Source organism: Balaenoptera ricei, chromosome 7 (assembly GCF_028023285.1).
Source record: "Balaenoptera ricei isolate mBalRic1 chromosome 7, mBalRic1.hap2, whole genome shotgun sequence".
Lineage (NCBI taxonomy): Eukaryota > Metazoa > Chordata > Mammalia > Artiodactyla > Balaenopteridae > Balaenoptera > Balaenoptera ricei.
In genome coordinates this window covers 84,161,578-84,183,762 of record NC_082645.1, presented here as the reverse complement: position 1 = coordinate 84,183,762, position 22,185 = coordinate 84,161,578, and the positions used below count along the sequence as shown (strand labels likewise).

Below are 22,185 nucleotides of genomic sequence, written 5' to 3'. Positions count from 1 at the left end.
TCCTTAACATTTATTTTTATTCAATTATGAAAATTGGTCAGGTTCATTGTAAAGAGTTTGGCAAATACAGAAAAAATATAGAAAAGCATATGCAAGAAAATAAAACTCACTCTCCTTATTTAAAAATAATCACTATTAATATCCTGCTAGCATTTTAGATGTGTATACATATAAATACAACTTAAATGCTATAGTGTATATTTTTTTGTAACCAGACTCTTTCACAGAACATATTATGAGGAATCCTTCACATCATTAAGTATTCTTCTAACATACAATTTTAATGGTTTCAAAGGAGTCCATAATATGGCTTACTGTATTTTATTTAACTTATCCCTCTATGCTGACATTATTAACCATAAATGTTTATGTACACATCTATTGGCTTAGAATAAATCCCTGGATATGAAATACATGGATCAAATGGGATAAACATTTTAAATTATATTGCCAAATTGTCCACCCAAATTATATCAATTTATTTTTCCACTGAAGGTAGATGGATAAGAGTATCCATTTCCTTAAATTCTTTATCAGAGGTACAGTTTTTAAAAAGAAAAAAATTGCCAATTTGATGGAGAGGGGAAGTATCTCATTATATTTCTTTAACATCTTAAATTTAAAACTTATTTTCAAGTTAAATATGTTTTTATATTTTCATTATTTTTTTAGGGTGAGGAGATACATAAATTGCCTGTTCACCTCTGAAGCAAAGACTATTTGTTGTCCCCTAATATCCATTCTACCTCTGTTTCTTAGTAACAGAAGAGATGACTTTTAGTTGAGCACATAGCCCTTTAAAGTAAAGACATTTCCCATTTTCATTTGCAGCTAAGTGTGCCTGTGTGTCAACTCCAGGTAGGCAAATGTGATCTATGCTTTTTCAGAGAAACGTCCTTAAAGGGAGAGGATAATGCCTTCTTTTTCCTCTTCATCATTCCTGATGGTTAGAATGTAGATATTATGGTTAGAGCTTCAACAGCCATTTTGGACCATGAGGATGTGCTAGAGACGGTGGAGCAGAAAGCTAGAGGGAGCCTAGGTTCTTAAGAATTTTATGAAAGTGCCACCCTGCATGGCTGGTTTCCATATTTTTATGTGAGAAAATAAAACTTTCTATTTTTAAGCCATGATTAGTTTGCATTTTTAGTTTCATGAAGCTGAACTTAATCCTGACTGATGTAGATTAAGATTTTTTTCCTCATTTTTTTTCTCATTGATTTTTAAGTGCTCTTTCTATTTCAAGGTTATTTACACTTTACCTGGCACACATGTCACAAATTTTTCCAGTTTTTCATTTGGTCCTAATTTTTTTATGGAATTAGGATATGCAGAAATATAGTTATTCTTAAATTTATTTGCTACTTAAATTCCATTATATATTCAGAAAAATCAGATAACAGTATTAGCTTAGAAATATAAATTCCAGAGAAATAGTTTGTCTCAACCATCATAAGGCAGTACTGAGGCATAATTTTACTTCCTATAGGTATGCGATTAAATGGTTACATTGCAGGCTAAAGTCATTTAGATGATGAGAAATTGTGTATACTTTTGAGGACTTAATCAATAATTCATTGCTTGCTAAAGCAGAGATTTTCCATTTTTAATCTGTGGCGCTCTAGGTTCAAAGCATTGCCTCAGAGGTCTCCACTGGGGCTTAGGTGGGGCTGAGTGGGCCAACTCTGCCTGCCACTCCCAGTTGAGGTTTTAAAGGCAGTCACTCTGTGTTATTCACTGGAGTTCCACAAAAGAGCCCCTGCCATATGATTTCCTCCCCACACAGAGAAAAAATAGAGAGTAACAATTTCCTACCAGATCATAAGCAGCCAGCATCTTTTTCTGCACATCTGGAATTGCCCCCAGAGGCTCCAGATGAGGAAAGTTGTCTTTCATCACAAGAGAGACGGAGGGAGTATTGTCACTGGTGATGAGCCGAGAGGACAGGGTCAACAGGCACTGCTTCAGACTGGCAATTGGAGGGAGTCCGCACAGTTCCTTAACAGACACAATGGCATTCTGTGGGGAAGAAAACATGGAATTACACTTCTGACCACATGACACATCTCCCCCAGCACGTCTAGGTTTACACAAAAGTATATTCATTAAAAGTATACCCTTAAATAATATGAAACTTGAAGCAAACTGGATTATAACCAACCAAAAATGTTGAGATACGCATGGAGATAACACGCAGAGCTAATTCACAACTACACTTCATCTTTCTCAGCTTTTAACAACTGCCACAAATATGCCACAAAGCAAAGCAGATTATGACCCAAGGCTACACAGTGCTTTTCAAAGCAGGGTTGTGGAATATTCTGGAATATCTGAAATATTCTGGACAATGCACACAAATTAATATTGGCTGATCATGAATATCTTGTTAAATTTGTATCATGATGATCATAAAAGCATGTCAGTGGTTGTACATTGGAGTGCATCTTCTTTGAGTTTTTCCCCTCAAGGTAGCAGGCTGCTATTACTCATCACCCTCCTTTCACATAACCATCAGTGGTATTCCTTTGCCATCCCACCAGAAATGCACCTGACAGACACACATAATGAAACACGTTTCATGTAAAGCTACATTTTTCCATGTGACAGGCGTTTAAAAGATTCATTTGAAGTAGAAATTATGCCTATTAACAATGAACAATACCTAACCTAATGCGTGTCTCATGAATTTAGTGACAATCATGGTATTCATTTTTCTAGTAATTAGGCTCTAAGTAATCCTAAACCAAAAAAAATTTGAGATGAGATAAATTATCAGTACTAACTGGAAAAATTTTATCTATAGCCAACTCTCCTTATTATGTATTTTAAACACGTAATACTTGCAAAGGACACATTCCAAGAATTATATAGAACTACATAAAATCTATTTCTAATATATAAATTCAGGTGTAGAAATGACTTATAACTAATCTAACATAGGGGTTTATAATTGTTATAGAATTATGCCAGAAAAAGTCAGGTAGATAATGCTGATATTTGGAGCCTATTTTTAAAATAGCGGCCAAGGCAACCCACCACAAGTTATACGTTTACAATCTAAGTATTTGTATGTGGTTTATGTAATATAGTATTTTCTACCATTTTGGTGATTTAAAATTGATTTTAAACCCATTCCAGAATTCCTCTGTGAAATAATGTAAAAATAAAGTTTTCACCAAGTCATGGTTTGGCATTCAGCATCACATAACTAAGAACCATGAATGATAATTGGGTTTTGGTGGTGGTTAATTCTGGATTTAAAGCTCAAATTCTTATTTATTAAATGCAATATTGGGGAAATTACTTAACCTCTTCAAGCTTGTTTTCTATTTTGAATGTAGGGATTTTTGGTGAAGGTTACTATAAAAATGTTAGCTAAAGGAGCAAATAAAGTACATTGAAAAATATTCCTCTCCTGTTTTGCTCTCATACATAGACTCCTACTGCTTCTGCCAAACAGCATCTTCTTGCACATTGCAGGAACTAAGCAAGCATTTGCCGTTTGATTGTTTCTTAGTAACATGAGCCTAGAATAAGCATATTAAATAGTCTTGAAGAAAAATGTTTGCAGCCATCTCTGATTATAAGCATTAATGAAGGCAAGAAAACTGACTTTGAATTCCTACATGCTAAGGCTGGGTAATTTACATATACTCTCATTTAATTCTCATAATAATCCTGTGATGTAATTATTACTATTTTTCTTACCTTATGAGGAGAAAACTGATGACCAGATATCTAAAATGATTTGCTCAAGATCACACAGGGATAGAGTTTAATCCAGAATCCATGTCCTTTCAATTAAAGCACATTTCTAAGAGAAGACTAAATAGTTTTCAACAAGTTCAAGTGCTGAATTTTGTTTGTTTATTAGTTTTCTTTGTTTCGTGGAGGGTAATTTATTATTGTTGTACACAAACAACTAAGACATCATCTAACAGGCTTTACATTTGTTTTATATGACTTCAAATACCCTTCTGTGTTCTTATCTGCAAATATTTTACATATATACTCATAAATAGTATGCATGTGTTTGTATATATAAAATTTTGCATATTACATGCACATATAATATTTTATATTCTATTCTTTTCACACTGTTTCATATACACATTCCCATATATCAATTTGGTTTTGTACTAGGGACATTTGATGGATATATAAAGCATTTTGCTACATTGATACTCCATTAGCTGGCTTAGTTCAGGCCAGATTTAACATAGCATTCACCATTAGAAACATAAAATATATCTGTTTTACAGAAATAAAGTTACAGATGTAGAAAATAAACTTATGGTTACTGGGTGGGGGTGGGGAGGGATAAATTGGGAGATTGGAATTGACATATACACACCACTATATATAAAATAGATAACTAATAAGGACCTACTGCATAGCACAGGGAACTCTACTCAATACTCTGTCATGGCCTGTATGGGAAAGGAATCTAAAAGAGTGGATATATGTATATGTATAACAGATTCACTTTGCTGTACAGCAGAAACTAACACAACATTGTAAATCAGCTATACCCCAATAAAATTTTTTTAAAATATCTGTTTTATCACAGACAATACTGAACTTAATTCAGCAGCACATGGGTTTACACATCCTCTGTGATAGTTTTTTGAGCAATCAGATCATTAGTAAAACACAATGTTCACTGGTGAGAGAGGGGGTCAGAAGACTCAGGGGTAAGGGAGGACAGTATGGGATTTTTTCCTACCTGCATATTTTCTCTCATATCTATGGCTTCTCGTAAGGGATGAACTGCTATCTTAAAGATGTCATCTATGGTTTTAAGACCAATATTCCTGAGCATGGTATACTCCCGAACTTTCTTCCCCATTCTCACTGAAAGGCTGCGCTTCTGTGGCTTTCCTCCTCCACTTCTATTAGTTATTGCTATGTGGACGAAAAGAGTTACATGCTCCATGACGTCACCCACAAAGGAGCGGAGGGGAACATGCCGATATCCAGGCTGCAAACATTCGAACGGGATTGTATATTGCCCTATAAACTCATCCCCAATGTAGTCGTCATCCAGAACCACAAAACGGATCACGGCCAGCTCAGGCAGGTTCACTTGAAACTCAAAGGTCTCATCAAAAATAGGATTATCACTGTTTTGTTGTACAGTTTTAGTTCTTTGTTCTGAACAGTCGGCTGGAATTCCATGTATCTCTATACACACATAGGGATCTATGACATCCCCTTTGGCACAAGCTCCCTTGGGCTTTGGGAAGTTCTGACCACTGATGATCTTAATATGAAGCACTAAAGGAGACACCCCTGGTACAATGCCCTTTGTATTTGCACTGAAGTAAGAAACTTCATCTCGCATGATGGACGGCCTTAGAACGTAACCACAACCTCCATTTTGAAGAAACCAGCCTGTGTGAAGGTCCATCATTGGACCCGGAGTCTGGAAATTCATTGCCACAATCTGACAGCCACAATTCCAAAAGTCCTGTGGATTCAAGTTACTGGAATCGATTCTCATGGCACTTGGATAGATTCGTGATAAGAACTTCTTATTATAATTTACAAAATCCTCTGGGTATTCATTTGCAATTCGGCTGGCCTCCGTTTCACTAAATGAACAAATTTCCCAATAGTTTTGGCTTTTCATAGATAGTTCAAAATCCCTGTACTGAACAGATTTACAGATAGACACCAAGTCAGAGAGCTCCCTACACAGCAAGATTTGTTTCTGCTCACCATTGTAATCTACTGACATCCTTCGAGACATTTCAGCTTCTTCATCTTCGTCTGTAACTTCTCCTTCTAAAACATCTGGATCAGAAGGCAATTTCTTTCCTTTCACAATGATCATTCTTTTTAATTTTTCTGGTGATGGGAGGTAGGATTCTGACGGCAAAGGTGCTTCAGTATAGAGTTTACTGCCAAAGACCTTTTTCATCTGTTGAACCATTACCTTCTGCTGTGGTAGGGAGCAGTGATTTCCCAAGCAAAGAATGAGTGGGTACTCAGAAGCCACAAAGGCAAATTTATTTATCACCTCTATGACACTTCGAAAGGAAAGGTGTGTTGTCATGTTATTTCGATTACAAAGGATTGGTTCATTGTCTGAACCATCATTTACGTCAAGTTCAATGCTTCGACAGCCCATTTTCAAAGCTCTAACATACCCGTTAATGTCAGCCGGCCCCCTGAACTGGTCTTCTATGAGATAGGTGTTGTGAGAGGCGTTGATGTAATAGTGAGATAATGGCTGGGTCATATCTTGGGCAACCTTTTTTTGTTCAGGATCAAAAATGTCACATTCCGGTGACAGCAAATACTGGGTAAAGCCATCAATTGCAAGAAACCCTTTCTGACGTCCCTCTTCAGAAAGCTCATATCTCCGAATAATGTCTAAGCACATGTCCTCGGTGATCTGGGTGACTCCTTGCTCAGCTTCTAAAAAAAGCATGAGATCATTGGCATCCAAATACTCTTTGTTTTTAGATATCTGTACAAGTAAGAAATACACTTCTGGCCTGGTGCAAAGTTCACAAAAAGCTTCACAAAACTCCTCTTCTGTCACTCGGGTGGTTAGCTTTTCTTTGCTCTTCTGGATTTCTTTAAACTTTAACCTGATCTTGGATTCCTTCAGGGTAGGGTTGAGTTGTTTTATTAACTCTACAGAGGTGTCTTCCAACATAATCCCATTCCCATCGATATCTGCTGCTTCAAACACTTTTTTCAGCCACATAAACCTTGGTGTGTTCTGGTTGCCTTCCATAAAATCAAGGGGTTGCTTACTTCGAGAAACCAGATACCGTAACCCTGACACCCAGATGTTTGCTACATCTGCTGAATTGGCAACTAGGTCCAGAGACTCATAGTTTTCCCCGTGGAGTATGGAAAAGGCACAGTCCTCACAAATCTGGTCAGCAAGGCCATTGTTTCTAAATGTTTCCGTGTTCTTCCCCAGTCGGATCTCTTTTATGGCAGAAATATCAAGTTTAGCTTTCTCAAGGTCTTTCTTGGAAGGTTCCCAGCGAAGAGCTTGGAGGTCTGTGTCCAGAGTGAAAAAACGGTTGTAAATGCGAGAATTTGGCCGTACTTTCTTCAGTTCACAGCCAGCTTGCATGAAGCTGATGCAGTCGCTTGCACTACTGATTTTCTTTTCTGATGGCATGCTGCTGAAAGACACGGTTTTCTTTCTTCCACCACATTTTTGGTTTGCAGGATCCTGTAAAGCAATTTGAAAATAGTGAGTCACTTTCCTTTAGAAAATAGACAAATTCAATAACACCCTATGAGTGCCTCAGACTCCATTCAGCTATTATGATTATTTGGACAGGAGCTAGCCCAAATTTTACCTTTTCACTGTTTCAGAAAAGAGAAATTGCCAAGAAAATTGATATTATTAAGTTCAGGAAAAAAACTTATTTTTCCAATGCCTGTGTGTTCTTTGAAATAAAATCAAGTATTAAGTTAACTACAAATCACTCTTATTTGTTCATTAAAGTAGATTTCCTAAGATCCTCTACCTGTTGGTACGTTGACAACCTTGCTCATGTCCCTATAGATATATGGAAGAAATAAAGCTGGATTTCTTTTAAAAATTTTCCTCATTTACACTTTGCAACAGTTTAGTTCAAATAAAAGATTTTTACCTTAACATGCATTACATCAAAAAGGGCTTACAATATAGCTTAACTAAAAAAAAAAAAAATCGCTTTTTTTCCTCAAATTATTTTGAAGAATAAAGGCACCTTGAAAGTCAGATTGAGAGCTAACAATAGACAAATGACTCTCACTTGAGCAATTTTTCAGACATAGGTAAACAATTTAAGTGAACATTATGATAGAGTTGCCATAGGATCCAGCAAAAGACGAAAACTCTAATTTGAAAAGATACATGCACCCCAATGTTCACAGCAGCACTATTTACAATAGCCAAGACACGGTAGCAACCTAAGTGTCCATAAACAGAAGATGTGATATATATACAATGGAATATTACTCAGCCATAAAAAAGAATGAAATGATGCCATTTTTAGCAACATGGATGGACTAGAGATTATCATACTAAGTGAAGTAAGTCAGAAAGAGAAAGGCAAATACCATATGATATCACTTATATGTGGAATCTAAAATATGATACAAATGAACCTATTTACAAAACAGAAACAGATTCACAGATGTAGAAAACAAACTTATAATTACCAAAGGGGAAAGGGAATGGGAGAGGGATAAATTAAGACTTTGGAATTAACAGATACAAACTACCATATACAAAATAGATAAACAACAAGGTCCTACTGTATAGCACAGGGAACTATATTCAATCTCCTGTAATAAATCATTATGAAAAAGAATATATATATAATAATATATGTAATATATATCTGAATCACTTTTCTGTACACCAGAAACTAAGACAACATTGTAAATCAACTATACTTCAATAAAAAAATAAAAATAAATGAACATTATGAGATTCACACCTACATTTCAGTATAATGCTATTAGCAGCCACTGCATAAAACCAAACAGAAACATGAATGGCTCCACTAATTTTTGAGGTTCTTCCAATGTGAATTAAATGTCAAAGCCTTTTGCCATAAGATTTCACAGGGAACACTTGCATCTTACCTTTTACCCATTTCTGTAAGTGTCCTTGTATCTTAGTCTCACAGAGTCCTGATTTCCTCAGCCCACTTCGCCCTTCCCTGAACAACAGTGACAACAGGGCATCAAACTTCATCTGTGCAGATTAGTGTATTTTAAGCAGGTGAATTTCTTGTGGCCATTTCCTTCTTGGGTGTGTCTAGGCCTTTTCACCTATTGCCTTTTCTAAATTTCAGGTCCAGTCCTCCGAACACTCATCATCACAAGACGATGTATTTCATCTTAGCCCTGGACTATCCACTGTGTCTATCACTCCCAATTCATTTGCACTGAATATCTGAACAATGCCACTTAAAACTGGATTTTTCTTTATCCTTTCTTCTGTTCAGACCATAGACTCAAATTAACAATGCTCCCAATCATATTATCAATTCAGATAATTCTCCCAGGAACAAACTTCCCAAAAGTACCTTAGTGCATGTTTAAAGTGCCCAATTTTATAAAGCATATCAAAGAGGCAGCAAAGTATAGAGAGCAAAAGGCATGGTCCTTAGGGTAGAAATAACTAGTCTCCAGTTGGTATTATTCCACTCACTAGTGACCTTGGGTAAGTTACTTATCCTCTCTGAATCTTAATTTCTGCTTTTAAGTAGGAACTAATAATCATTATATATAATAGAGCATTACTGTGAGACTCAAAAGAGAAAATGTTCATGAATATTCTTTGTAAGGTTAATCTTTTTGAAGGAAGAGGAACATTTCATCATACACCTGGTCTCTGTAGGACTTTCAGTAGGCACTGACCAGGGATATTGGGGGTTATCCAGAAGTTGCTTCATTCCTGATCTATGAGCATTTAAGACAGATCTTCAGTGAAAAACTGAAAATGTTTAAAAACAGCCATATGATATTACTATTTTAAACACTGAAAAGTGTAGCCAAAGTAGTCTAGGCTGTTTCCTTCAGGCATTCTTTTAAAACAGGTTAGAATCTCTCTTCTAGGGTCTCATTTAATTGTGGTCTTGCCTGTAAGAGTCTCCCTATCTTATGATTCAGAAAAAGGCAGGATGATTTATTATTCAATTGACTAAAACCTTGCTTGTGAAAAAGAAACAAAATTTGCTTTAGTTATGGGATGTTGGTAGGATGATTCATTGACTCAAATATATATCTGATCTTCAAGTGACAAAGATATAAATTACTCAATTTAGATTAGAGGATATTGTCTCTTGGTGCCCTGGCATTTAAGAACTTAGCCTCTGCTTTTCCAGAGAGTTGTTGTTTTTAATTATCCCACAGTGGTCAATTTCCTCATCTTTAAGTTAAAAAACAACCATAAATCTTCAGCTGTTTATATGCAGATGCACTATTAGAACACATTTAAATTTGTCACAGCCCACATGCTCAGAAATATCAGATGTTTGTGTGTATTTTTCCGCACCATCAAGGCAAGAACCTAAAGGTACTGCTGAGATGGGATTAATCTAACAAGTAAAATACTGAAGGAAACTGTGACTGTGAATTGTGATGGTAAATTAGACTGTGACTCAGCTTTTAAAGCTACCATTTCACTAGACTTTTAAGTACTGAGAGCTTTCACATTAAAAATTATTTTTATATAAGCAGATCATATTCCAAATAAGATGATTGTCAACAGAATTATAAAACCTCTAATAGTTTCTAACAAAGGTTAAATGGGAAATCAGTGTTCCTCTGAATGCATGTATATATTTCCTCTACCCTATGCATGGTATTATACCATCCTTCTCCATGGTCCAAGTGCCAATCTTGACTTCAGCCACTATTTGTTTATGAGAACAAAACTACTGTTGTCAGAATAGCTTTCTCTTATAAGCCTCTCTTCTTTGTGGTGATATCGCCTCATATCAAGACTTTCTCTCCTAGTAAGATAAGTCTTCAAGAAATAAATGTTTTATATCTACCCTACAAAAGAATCCACCTGCCTTGTAATGCTTATTTCTTGCCTTGACATGCAACTTTTACATGATTATAAAACTTAACCTAAAATGCTTTAAAACTTGGAACCAGTGGAAAAGATAACAACCTTTAGGTTGTCATCTCACAAAGGACAAAATCCAAAGTTATTACAAGCCCCCAAATGAGCAAAAATATATACTTTATATATATAATATAGAGAGAGAGCCATAGTACATATGAACAAATAGTTTGTTTGCTGTTGACTAGAGCCAAGATTATTTATATTCAAAAAATGCTGGAAAAGTTTCAGGACTCTGATGTTTCTCTACATCTGTTCTTTCAATGGTCAAGCTATGCATTAGCTCTGAAAAGTTGGCAGAAGGGGAGATGGAAACTGTGTTAGAGTGGACGGGGACGACGGGCTACTCCAAATCTCTTTCTGAGCTTCTTCACCGCCAAGGCCTCTTTGCTGAGCCCTACACCCCTCTGTAGTTCCCTCAAGAAGATCTTAGCAGACTGATGGTGGGGAAGGAGTACTATTCTAATAAACAGACTGGGGGTATCCGCAACTGAAGAAAGCTAAAATACTGGTTATAGATCTTCCTGTTGATAAACACACCAAAAAAATTTGATGATGAAATAAGAGCAAATCCATTGCAGTTATCTATATATTAGGAAGACAGGTACTTTTGGCACTTTCCAAGAGAAACCAAAGTTCGTTTTTAGTTCCCGTGTGCTCTTGTCAGTTTCTAGCTCATGAGATGATTGAATTGACTCCAATGACCATAAGGTCATTATTATAAGGAGATTATTATAAGGTATGAGAACTTGACATTTATTTCAAAGCTAAATTTCCTCACTCTGGAATGAAAACAAAAGGCTAGAGTACTAATTCTTTCCCTCCAAAAACGTTTTTCTTAGAGCAGCTTACAAAATAAAAAGTATGAACAGCACGTTGTGATGCCTCTATCCCCTAAATTAAAGCTTAGCCTCATATTCTAGTGGGGTCCAAAAATTAATCAGGCGTTGAGCTCAGTTTTTTCTATTTCCTAACATTCTGTGTTTAAGTTTCCAAATTATAATTTCACAAGAAGGGATCACATTTAAACAAGTTATATAATAAATAAACCAAACTGTGTTTATATGTTCTCTGAATATTTCCAGATAAGACCTTACATTTGGGTCTACTGTCTTCTTAAATTAATCAATACTCTACATGAAGGATTTAATCATCAGAATCAAGAAGAGTCTCATAAACTGGCAAAGCAATAGACAAATGTTTTAGTCTTTTATTAAAACAGTACAAGACATTGATTTGTCTATGAACACTATTTCTAATATATGCATATCAAAGATAATTTCTATCTAATCTCATGATATAAGGGTTGATGTCTAATCTTAAGAATAATTTCAAAATATTAGGGGAAAATAGTCAAATGTTGTTCTAGTTTTTTAAATTTTTTCATTATTTTCTACAATATTGTTGCTTATCCACTCTTAGGAGTAGGATAACAGTCATGATCACATGAGATTCCCACACAAGAGTAAAGGCTTTATAGCTCCCTAAAAATGTTTTATGAAACTAAAATTGGGGGGAAATGTTCAGATAAATCGAATTAATAAACCTGTTTCCATAAGTTCCCATTGGCATTTGCTCTCTGAGCCTAACAAGATAACATATGCTGCAAGTTCCTTAAAAAAACTTAGCAAACAAAATCATTTTTCATCAGAACACACTCATAAGCCCCGGAGAGAACTCTGCTTATTCAATGAAAGCACAGTTTTGGGTCTCAATAATGAATTATTTCAATATAATAATTTCAAAAAAAGTATACTAAAGCAGCACAAAAATGTGAATGTACCCAATGCCATAGAACTATACATTTAAAAATGGTTAAAATGGTAAACTTTATGTTATGCCTATTTTACCACAAAAAAAGAATATATTGAAGCATTGTACAAAACCTTGAGAGTAAAGGAAGCATACCGAGGTTTACCTACCTCTGACCTGATAAGCATGTTTAAACATCTAATTGTAATGTAATGTATTCTTTCCATGTTTTTTTTTTTTTTTTTTGGTAAGTTGTTATTAAGTGAATGACGATTCTTTGTTAAAACAGAACAAATTTACAAAAACTTTAAGAATGGCAATCAAAACACCAGGTGTAAAACTGTGATTAGAAAGAAACTTATTTCATAATACAGAAATCCAGCTACATAAATGCAGATACACTAAAGTGACATTCACTTTTCTTTTTTAGTAAAAGAGGGGGGGAAACATTTATTTTTGAATAGTTCTCTTAAGAAAGTCTCCACATACAAATTTAATAGACTATACCTAAAAGGCAAGCAAAAATATAGCACATAAATCTTATTTTCACCAAAAGGAGCCTATCTTTTTCTTATAGACAACCTATGAACTATAACTCTATACTAATAATATTCATTCCGGTTTTATGACTTCCAAGCAAAATTCAGAAAAGGTTTAGTTGATACATGAAACCTTCAAAGGATTGTAGACAATATAATCTAGGACCCAAATGAGCCCTCACAATGGATGCTGAGAGGCCTTTGGTCTCCATTCTTCATTCATTCATTCAACAAACAATGATAGGTACCTACTTCATGCTAAGGACTAGCACATTTAAGAGTTTTGAAGAAACTGATAAAGTCTGCCTTTTATCTTAAATAGATCACTTTGGATGCGCGCTAGAAGGATTTGATATGGACAGAACTGAAGATGGTGCGGTAGGTGAGCAGCATTAAAGGAAAGAGATGGTGATGGCCTGAGGTAAATAGCTAATAAAAGGAAGGGTGAGAAGTGGGAAGTATCAAGAAATAGGAGGTAAAATCAGAAGTTCTTGATTCAGTCTAGGAGGACTCCTAGGTTTCTGGTTTGAATGAGATGTGAATGGAAATATTGCTAACAGAGAGGAAATACAAGGAGAGGTAAAGTTGAAAATGAAGGAGGTTTACTTCGGGTTATGATGGATTATAGATGAGTATGGGCCACCTAGGTGAAGAGGCTGGGCAGAGGAGATGACCTAAAGGAAAGAAAAGGCTAAGGGGTAAGAGAACCAAGAGCATGAGTCTCACAGGAACCAAGGAACACATTTGAAGGAGCAAGTGTTAGAAAATAAGATGTTAAAGTGGCTTATTGGATTCAGTCGTCAAGATATTTACTGGTAACTTTAATAAGGGAATGTCTTATGTTGCCTTCAAAATGGTGAGGATGGTGACAGGGGTGAGAGCCAAACTGCAGCCTGAAAAGAGTTGAGAGCAAAGGGTTCCAGGAAAGTGGAAGAGCAGGTACAAAAGTCCTTTGGTGGGAAAGAAGGTCAAGATAACTACAGTATAATAAGTGAGGGGTAGAGAGGCCCCAGATAAGAATGAAACAAAAAGCAGAGACTGAGAGTGATACGTCAAGAGAAGGCTACCCTCACAACGCTGGCTTTATTGACTTATATTGGTGATAGCTCAAGGAATGGAATCCAAGTCTAATGGATACATTAGATGTACGTAATGTGTGTCATATATACCTATATCTAAAGTATCCTGTCCAATGCGTCTATGCCCAAATCCACAACCGTGCCTGGCAGTTTGGCAGTCTGGAAAAAACCCAGCCCCCGACACAAGGCCTAACTCTTCCCACAAAACTCCAGGAGTTGGGAATGGTGGTATCGTCACTACATCTGTTGCCTTCAAGTTTCAAGTAAGGGAAAGTTGCAACTGTAGAATTACACCATTTTTTCACATTGAAATTTCCAAAGTTATTTTCTCACAGTAAACTCAAATTACTTAATGCAAAGTCACAAACAGATGATGTCACTTACTTATGATGAGCACCATGTGACCCACCTGATGTCATTGTGTGGGGCAGTGGGGGTGGAGGTCCTGATGGGCATTGCTGAGAAGCGGCTGAAGCCTGACCCAAGCTCTGTGAACCACGGGCTCTCCCTGGTGGCTCTCACTAAGCCTAGTCGGTAAGAAGCTGAATTTTCTTATCCATAAAGAAAAGTGTTCATTCTCTACACCATCTTATAATTCAAGAGGATTAATTAAAGGCAATGTGTGAAGTTATTCATGCACATATCTCTCGCCAAATTAAGTTTTATGTCTGTATTTAACATTACATTTCATTTATAAAAGGTGATCCATTTAATAAAATGCACTAAAGCCACCCCTTTAGGAAATCTACTCCACTGTGTACATACCATGGCTGTGTTATGAAATTCACTGAATTATAGGAAGCCAGAGACCCTCTAAATGTTCTTTTAAATGACATCTCTTAAATGACCCTCCTCACTTGAAAACAAAAATTGTTGATTTTCTAAAGGCAAAGATGGAATAAAATGTAGAGTCTATTTCAGCGTGGGTTCTTAGTACCTTTGATTTGTTTTGTTTAACGGAGGAAGCTTCCTGCTGTGCTATATCTCACTGCAATCATTCACTCATTAGAATTCATTAAGACATTACTCTAAATAAAAGTGATTATCTCAAGTTCTTCGGCTGCATGGTTTCTACCCAGTTAGGGTTTTTCTGCAAGTATGATTCTCATCATGCATGTTCCATGCATTAGTTCCAAATACAGCATTCACTTATGCAAAGATTAACTGAACACATACTATGTGCTAGACAACATCCCAGTGATTAGTTCTTTAAAAATTCTTAATCCCAACACTAATGGCACCTGGAATAAATGCTTTCTTTCCATCACACTTTTTATGCACAGGTTTTTATAACTGATGAAATTTGTAAGTAGAATAATGACAAAATCTTCAAATTTAATAAATCAAGCAAAGCATATAACAAATGCTTTTAAATAAATAAAAACAGCTTTAAATAACATTGAGGATGTTTGAGAACCAAAACCACAAAGAGGCACAAGAGCTGGTAAAAGGGAGTACTAGTAATTAAGTACAGTTAAGTTACATCTTTACCACTAGGGCATTTATCTAGATACTTAAAATTGGACAAGAAAAAAATTAAGCTTTGAAATGTTCAAAATCTATAAAGGTCTTAGTTAAAATAATTTTTAAATTATTGCCACTTAACAAGAAAACAAATATGGTTTTCACATGGAGCTATACTATAATTTTATGCCATGAGAAAAAAATCTTAAATTACATAGCCCTACCTGTGACTCCATTATTCCCAGATGTGCTAGAAAGACCTTGCCACTAACAGTGTGGCTAGTAAGAGTTTGCTGCAGGAACCCAGAAGATGGCATCAGTGGGTTTAGTCACACCAAAGTCCTGTTGCCATGTTCTCCTAGTAACTGCTAATAGTCAGACTGCAAAGCACATTATTAACCACAAGAGTACTGGATTTTTAATAGGTTAACATTTTTATAATGCCTCCTAAAATAACTGGAATAGCAAAATCAAGGTTAAGGAGTCACATTCTATCAGTTTCATTTTGCGACAAGAGGCTTCTTTATTCTCTAGAGCATAATGTTTGGCACAGACTAAAAAGGCTTTGGTTTGAAATTTTTAACAAAACTGGGAAGAAACCAACTCAAAGGAATGGTAAGAATAACAGTAAATCATACCAAAGTATCCTTTCTGGATCACAATTTCAGGAACACTATATCCTGATTTATATATTTTAAATGTTATTTATGATGTTTGTTCAACAACAGTGGACTAAAGGTGAAGAATTACCTCTGCTTGAACTTTTTTCTATATACTTTCATCTCTGTGATTCATTCAAGAGGCAAAAATCATAAACCTAATGAAAAATCTCTGACTTTCATTGCAGATCAATGCTCATAGGTAAAATCAAAGACTATCTACCTGTTTGGAATTTTTTTCACCTGTACAGAAATTAAGTCCATATAGGTGAGGAGATCTGGCCACAGAGGAAACCAGGTCGATATTGACTTTGGAAGCCCATGTCTCCAGACGTCCGATCATTCTATTGTGCCATTGATTCTTGCCATTTCTGTTTTCCCCACAGAATGAGGGCACAAACCCTGCTATTGTTTATTGTGAAACCTCACTAACTGATGGACTTTCTATTTTCAACTCTTATTTCCCCGCAAGTCCACGAGCATAGATGTTCCTTTATAGTGTCAACTGCCTTCTTGGGAAAGGGCTTGTTTCTCACTTAAATCTCACCAATCTCCTCTTGCATCTTTCACAGTCCACTACTTTGTATACAGTAGTGGTACAAGGTATATCAACACTCCCATTTTTCTAGTCAAAAACATGATGTTTTCAACTAATCCAATTGCTACATGAAATGCGTGGTCTTGCTTATTGTAAGTCCCAGGAGAATATGGTACAGTACCGTGTCTTAGCAGCTCCAATATGAATAAAATGAAGTGGACACAAATAAAGGTCATCTGACAATTATTCAGTGGCTTCTGAAGAATGACATGCTGCTATCAATCCTATTCCTCTAAGACAGATGTCCACCTCACACTCAAAAACACTACATTTAAAATTTATCAGTAGCCTGTGCAACTCTCAGCAGAGGTGCCAAGAACCAAGTGGGCCTCGAGACTGAGATATGATTCTGTCCTTCGTCACAAGACTCCCTACACAGCAGGCTCAGGAATCCTGGCTGAACTTATGCCAGAGCCTACTTTGTTGTTTCTGGTGTGAGGATTAATCAGAGGTGCTCTTTATAGAAGGCAACATGTCATGGAACCTATAAAAAGAAAGTCTGTAATGAAGAATATGTAAATGTATGCTTTTATTTTTTTTTTAAGATTTTTTTTGATGTAGACCATTTTTAAAGTCTTTATTGAATTTGTTACAATATTGCTTCCGTTTTATGTTTTGGCTTTTTGGCCGTGAGGCATGTGGGATCTCAGCTCCCCGACCAAGGATTGAACCTACACCCCATGCATTGAAAGATGAAGTCTTAACCACTGGACCGCCAGGGAAGTCCCAATGTATGCTTTTAATACCTATCTTGCTAACACGTCTCTTTCAGTGTATTGTTGTAGAGATTAAATAGAATGCCCTAATTATTTCGTAGGTATAACTGTATAATTAATGCTTAATTAGGGCATCCATCAGAAATTGATATATGATTAGGGAGGCGTTCAAACCTATACATAATTTTTTTTTCATTCCAATTAACGTTGCACATTTACTTAAACTACATTATCTGAAAAATTAAAATATCAATAGGAATGGAACATTATTAAATATAGTTCATTTCAAAAATGTTCCTGAAAAAATTTTGCATTTTCCTTTGTGTGCTAAATAACCAGTTCACAGAATAGTTTCTGCTTCATTTTGACTTTTCAATTTTTAATGGTAATATTTACCATCAAATATGAGGCACCAACATATTATTTACATTGATTTCAGTCACTTTGGAATTTAAACGTATTCTCCAGTCATCTAAATTTGAATAAAACATATTTAAAACTGAAAAGGAAATGCCCAATATGTTTCAACACTATGTGAGTTCTACCATTTGTTATCGTAGGGTGTTATTGGAGCTGAGTTTCAGAAACAGATGTGATTTATAAAAATAAAATCATGTAGAATTTGAAAGTTTCTAGGAGAGTAGATCTTAAAAGTTCTCATCACAAGAAAAACAAATTTTAAATATGTGTGGTGACAGATGTTAACTAAACTTATTCTGGTAATTATTTCACAATATATAAATATATCAGATCATTATGTTGTACACCTAAAACAAATACCATGTTATGTGTCAATTAAATCTCAATTTTAAAAAAGAAAATCATTCAGAGTTATATTAGCTTAAGTGGAAATAAGGTTATAGTCAGCCTTGCTACAGAGCATAAAGATGAATTAATGAAATAGAATTTGAAAAATGGTCAAATTCCAGGAATTCATGATTTTCTGTGCAACATTTGTTAAGGACGAGATTTCAGACTATATACATCATTTATAAATTCCAATTGGGGTAAATATAAAATATATAACTATTAGTGGTATTTCTTAGAGATAGAATCAGTGCCACTGTACTATATAGAAATAAACATGTTTTGGTTTCTCATTAAGAGAAAAAAATCTTACAAGAGATTTAAAAACAATAAATTTACTTTATAAAAACATCTTGTAAATGTGTGTGACTCGGGACATGAAGATTAAATGTCAATTTTATAAAAGTATAATTCTATTGAAACCTAAAATACAATTCATTTGTAGTCTAAATCCATTTTTCTCTACACTCAGGGAAGTCTAGTCTACCACTTAATAAATAAATGTATATCTTAACTAATGGACCATTTCTTGCATTTGCATTAAGTTTTACAGATTCTAAAATTTATACTTAAGTTATTTTAAGCTTCCCAGTTGAATATTCCTTGTGTAATAGATCCCTAAGAGCAATCTCTAAACTTTGTATAAGGTAGATCCCTGAATCACATGTAAAATAGAATGTCAATTCTCTGACCCAATGCAATGTAAAAATACATCCTTAATATTTTTTTTCTCTTATGATAATAATAGAATATGTGGTTTCAGTACTTGTTACCACAGAGATGTAAAATCTTTGACTGAAATAGCCAGCTTGACTTGAAAATCAAGATGAATCTGATTAAAGGTTTCAAGTTTTATCCATAACTTCTGGAATGGGTTAGTAGCAACTAACACTTTAATCCTTACTGTATTACCTCTCTTTAACTGAATATCGGCATCTGTCCATGTACAACAAACAGATGGCAGAACTCAGAGAATGTGTATTCTCAGCACAGAGACTCATTTAGGGTGAAGGCTCCCTGATACCCAGTGAAGGCTCCCTGGTCAAAGCAGAAACAAATCTATTGTCTGAATTTAGAAAAATGTAAAAGGAAAGTATGTAAGGACTGTTTTTATTTGAGATAATAAAACTCAAAAGTCCATAAACACCTTACTTATAGAAATTACTGAAATAATTAAATTTCTTCTCCCCACAGCATTGGGTTGGGGACTAATGGATTTTAGTGTCACGATCACCACCTACTTGTATGACTTTGTGACAGGCAAAAAGATCTATATCTATTGTTCTTATTTATCAGAATAATATAATAATTTCTGCCTAATTCATACAGCTATCTCAAGGATCAAAGGAAATAAAGCATGCTAAAGCATTTTGAAAAGCATAAAACTCCAAAACAGTGAATTATAGATCCATCTTACTTATTAATATAAGTAAAATATGGCAATATATTAAAAGAGTAATCAATTTTTCAAAAAGTCAGGTTTATTCCAGGGATATAAGAATGTATCAACATTAAGCAAGCCATCAATGTAATTCAATAAATAAATAGATTAAAAGAGAAAAACAATATGTTCCTACCTATAAATTCCTCAAAGGCAATAAACATTAATTCCAAGAAAACTTTCAATAAACTGAGAAAAGAAGATAACTTCCTTCACATGATCAAAATCCTATTTCAGAATCCTAAAGGAAACATCATACCAACTGGTAAAGATTTAGAAGAATTCCCATTAAAATAATAAATGGAAACAAAAGGCTACTATATTACTCTATATTTTAACATAATTCTGGGTACTTAAGCCAAAGCAATAAGGCAAGGATAAGAAATTAAGCATAAAATATTGTAAAGAAGGTGAAAGATCATGACTAGTTGTGGAGAAGATAATTATTTACCTAGAAAATTCAAAATGATCAACTGAAAATTATTAGAAATAATAAAACTGATGGTGGCAAATAAAATATTAATGTAAAAAAATTAATAGCTGTCTTATACAATAATCTGCTTCTAAATGTAATGGCAGGGGTGGGTAGAAGTGAGAGGAACACATTCAAATTAACAACAGATATTGTAAACAAGCCAAGAATAAATTTAACAAGATATGTGCAAAAATTATATATAGAATTTTATTTCATTTAAAGTTGAAAAAGAAGGATCAAATAAATGAAAACATAAAAGTTGCTGGAAAGATAATATTGGTAAAACTCAAATTCTCCACTAAGCGGTAGACAAATACAATGAAATTCTGATGAAAAGCCCAGTGGGATTGTTTCAAGGGGTGGGGTGGAAGTGGCATTTCAAATAACGAAGGAAACAATATATTATTCAATTATTAGTGTTGAAAAATTCACTATTCATTTGAACAAAAAATATAAGTAGATTTCTGTTTCATGCCAGGCCAAAAAATTATTTTAGATGGATTAAAGATGAAATAAAGCATGGAAGTACTAGAAAAGATTTAACCATGTATTTCTATAGTTTTGGGGTGGGGAAGATTTCTTCTTAACAAATAAATCAAGGCCACAAGCCACAGAGGAAAAGACTGATGGAAATGAGCACATAAAAACTTAAAACTTTGTCCAAATTTTTAAAAAAATCTCAAACTGAAAAATATTTGATATATATTTCTTGATTTATAAAAAGTGTTCGCAAACTAATTTTGGAAAAGACAAATCACAAAATTATACAACTGCTTCAAAATTAATGAAAAGATGCTCAAACACAAATACTTACAGGTACTATAAACACACAAATAAAATTATTACTTTTGCATATCAAATTATCAAAGGTTAAAAAATGTGAGGTTATGGGGAAATGGGAATTTTGTTAAATATAAAATAGTACAACTTTTTCAGAAGGCAATGTGATAATATGTTTTAAAATGTTAAAGATGTGTCTACTTTGATCCAGCAATATCATTTTTGAGACTTTATCTTAAGGAAATATTTGAACAAACGGGCAAAGATATAAGTACATGGCAGGGACTTCCCTGGCAGTCCAGGGGTTAAGACTTTGCCTTCCAAGCCAGGCGGTATGGGTTCGATCCCTGGTCGGGGAGCTAAGATCCCACATGCCTCACGGCCAAAAAACCAAAACATAAAACAAAAGCAATATTGTAACAAATTCAATAAAGGCTTTTAAAATGGTCCCCATAAAAAAAATCTTAAAAAAAAAGTACATGTCAGTTCAGTGCTACTCTGTCAGTAATATTAAAAAAATTAGAAATAAACTAAACACTTATCCCCAGTAAGGACTGGCAAAATAAATTATGGTACATTCATGCAAAAAGACTCTATGAAGCTCTTATAATGGATGACATAGATCTATAAATCTTAAATCTTATAAATCTTATAATCTGTGTGTGTGTATGTGTGTGTGTATATGTGTCCTTAAAAAATAGATAATATAAAAGACTACATATTATGAGACCTCATCATTTATATATAACAAATCTGTAAGGATATATTCCAACTGGTAATAGTGGTTATTTCTAGGGGAAAAGAAGCAGAATTATGAAATTAGTTTTCTCTGTTTTGCTCAAATTACTTAAAATTAACATATATTAATATATATTATGAGAAAACATATTAAAGATATTTCCATAGCATTAGTTCCATAATTACCTCATTAGTTATCTGAAAGTTGCAGTTTATAGAGATAATGATATATATCTTTAAAGACTTAACTTGAGGCATAAAGTACATTAGCTTATTTTATTAAAATAATATTTTAAAATATTAAAATAACTAATGTTATTTCAGTTAAATACAAAACTTTAAATATTTACTATTCTTGGGACAGGTCAATGTATCTCTGTTACAGTATGACAAAATATCCCCTAAATATCATAAGTCTTTGATTTGGAAATTATTTTAGACTCTTACACTTTAGAATTATTGACTTTAATTAGCTTGGTGAAAAGAATGTCCAAAGCACAATTCAATTTTGTAGCATATCTGTAAATTTAACCT

At 34.4% G+C, this 22,185-nt stretch overlaps 1 protein-coding gene across 2 annotated transcripts in view; it reads right to left on the bottom strand.

The window, feature by feature from the left end:
- The window catches only part of PLCL1 (phospholipase C like 1 (inactive)), a 383,765-nt gene that overhangs the window by 64,512 nt on the left and 297,068 nt on the right, over positions 1 to 22,185 (bottom strand). For both annotated transcript variants that reach the window (XM_059928416.1, XM_059928417.1), the window contains 2 exons: positions 4,727 to 7,201; positions 1,816 to 2,019 (listed from right to left, as the gene is read on the bottom strand). In XM_059928416.1, the coding sequence (XP_059784399.1) occupies positions 1,816 to 2,019; positions 4,727 to 7,201 (2,679 nt within the window). The remainder of the gene's footprint in view (positions 1 to 1,815; positions 2,020 to 4,726; positions 7,202 to 22,185) is intronic.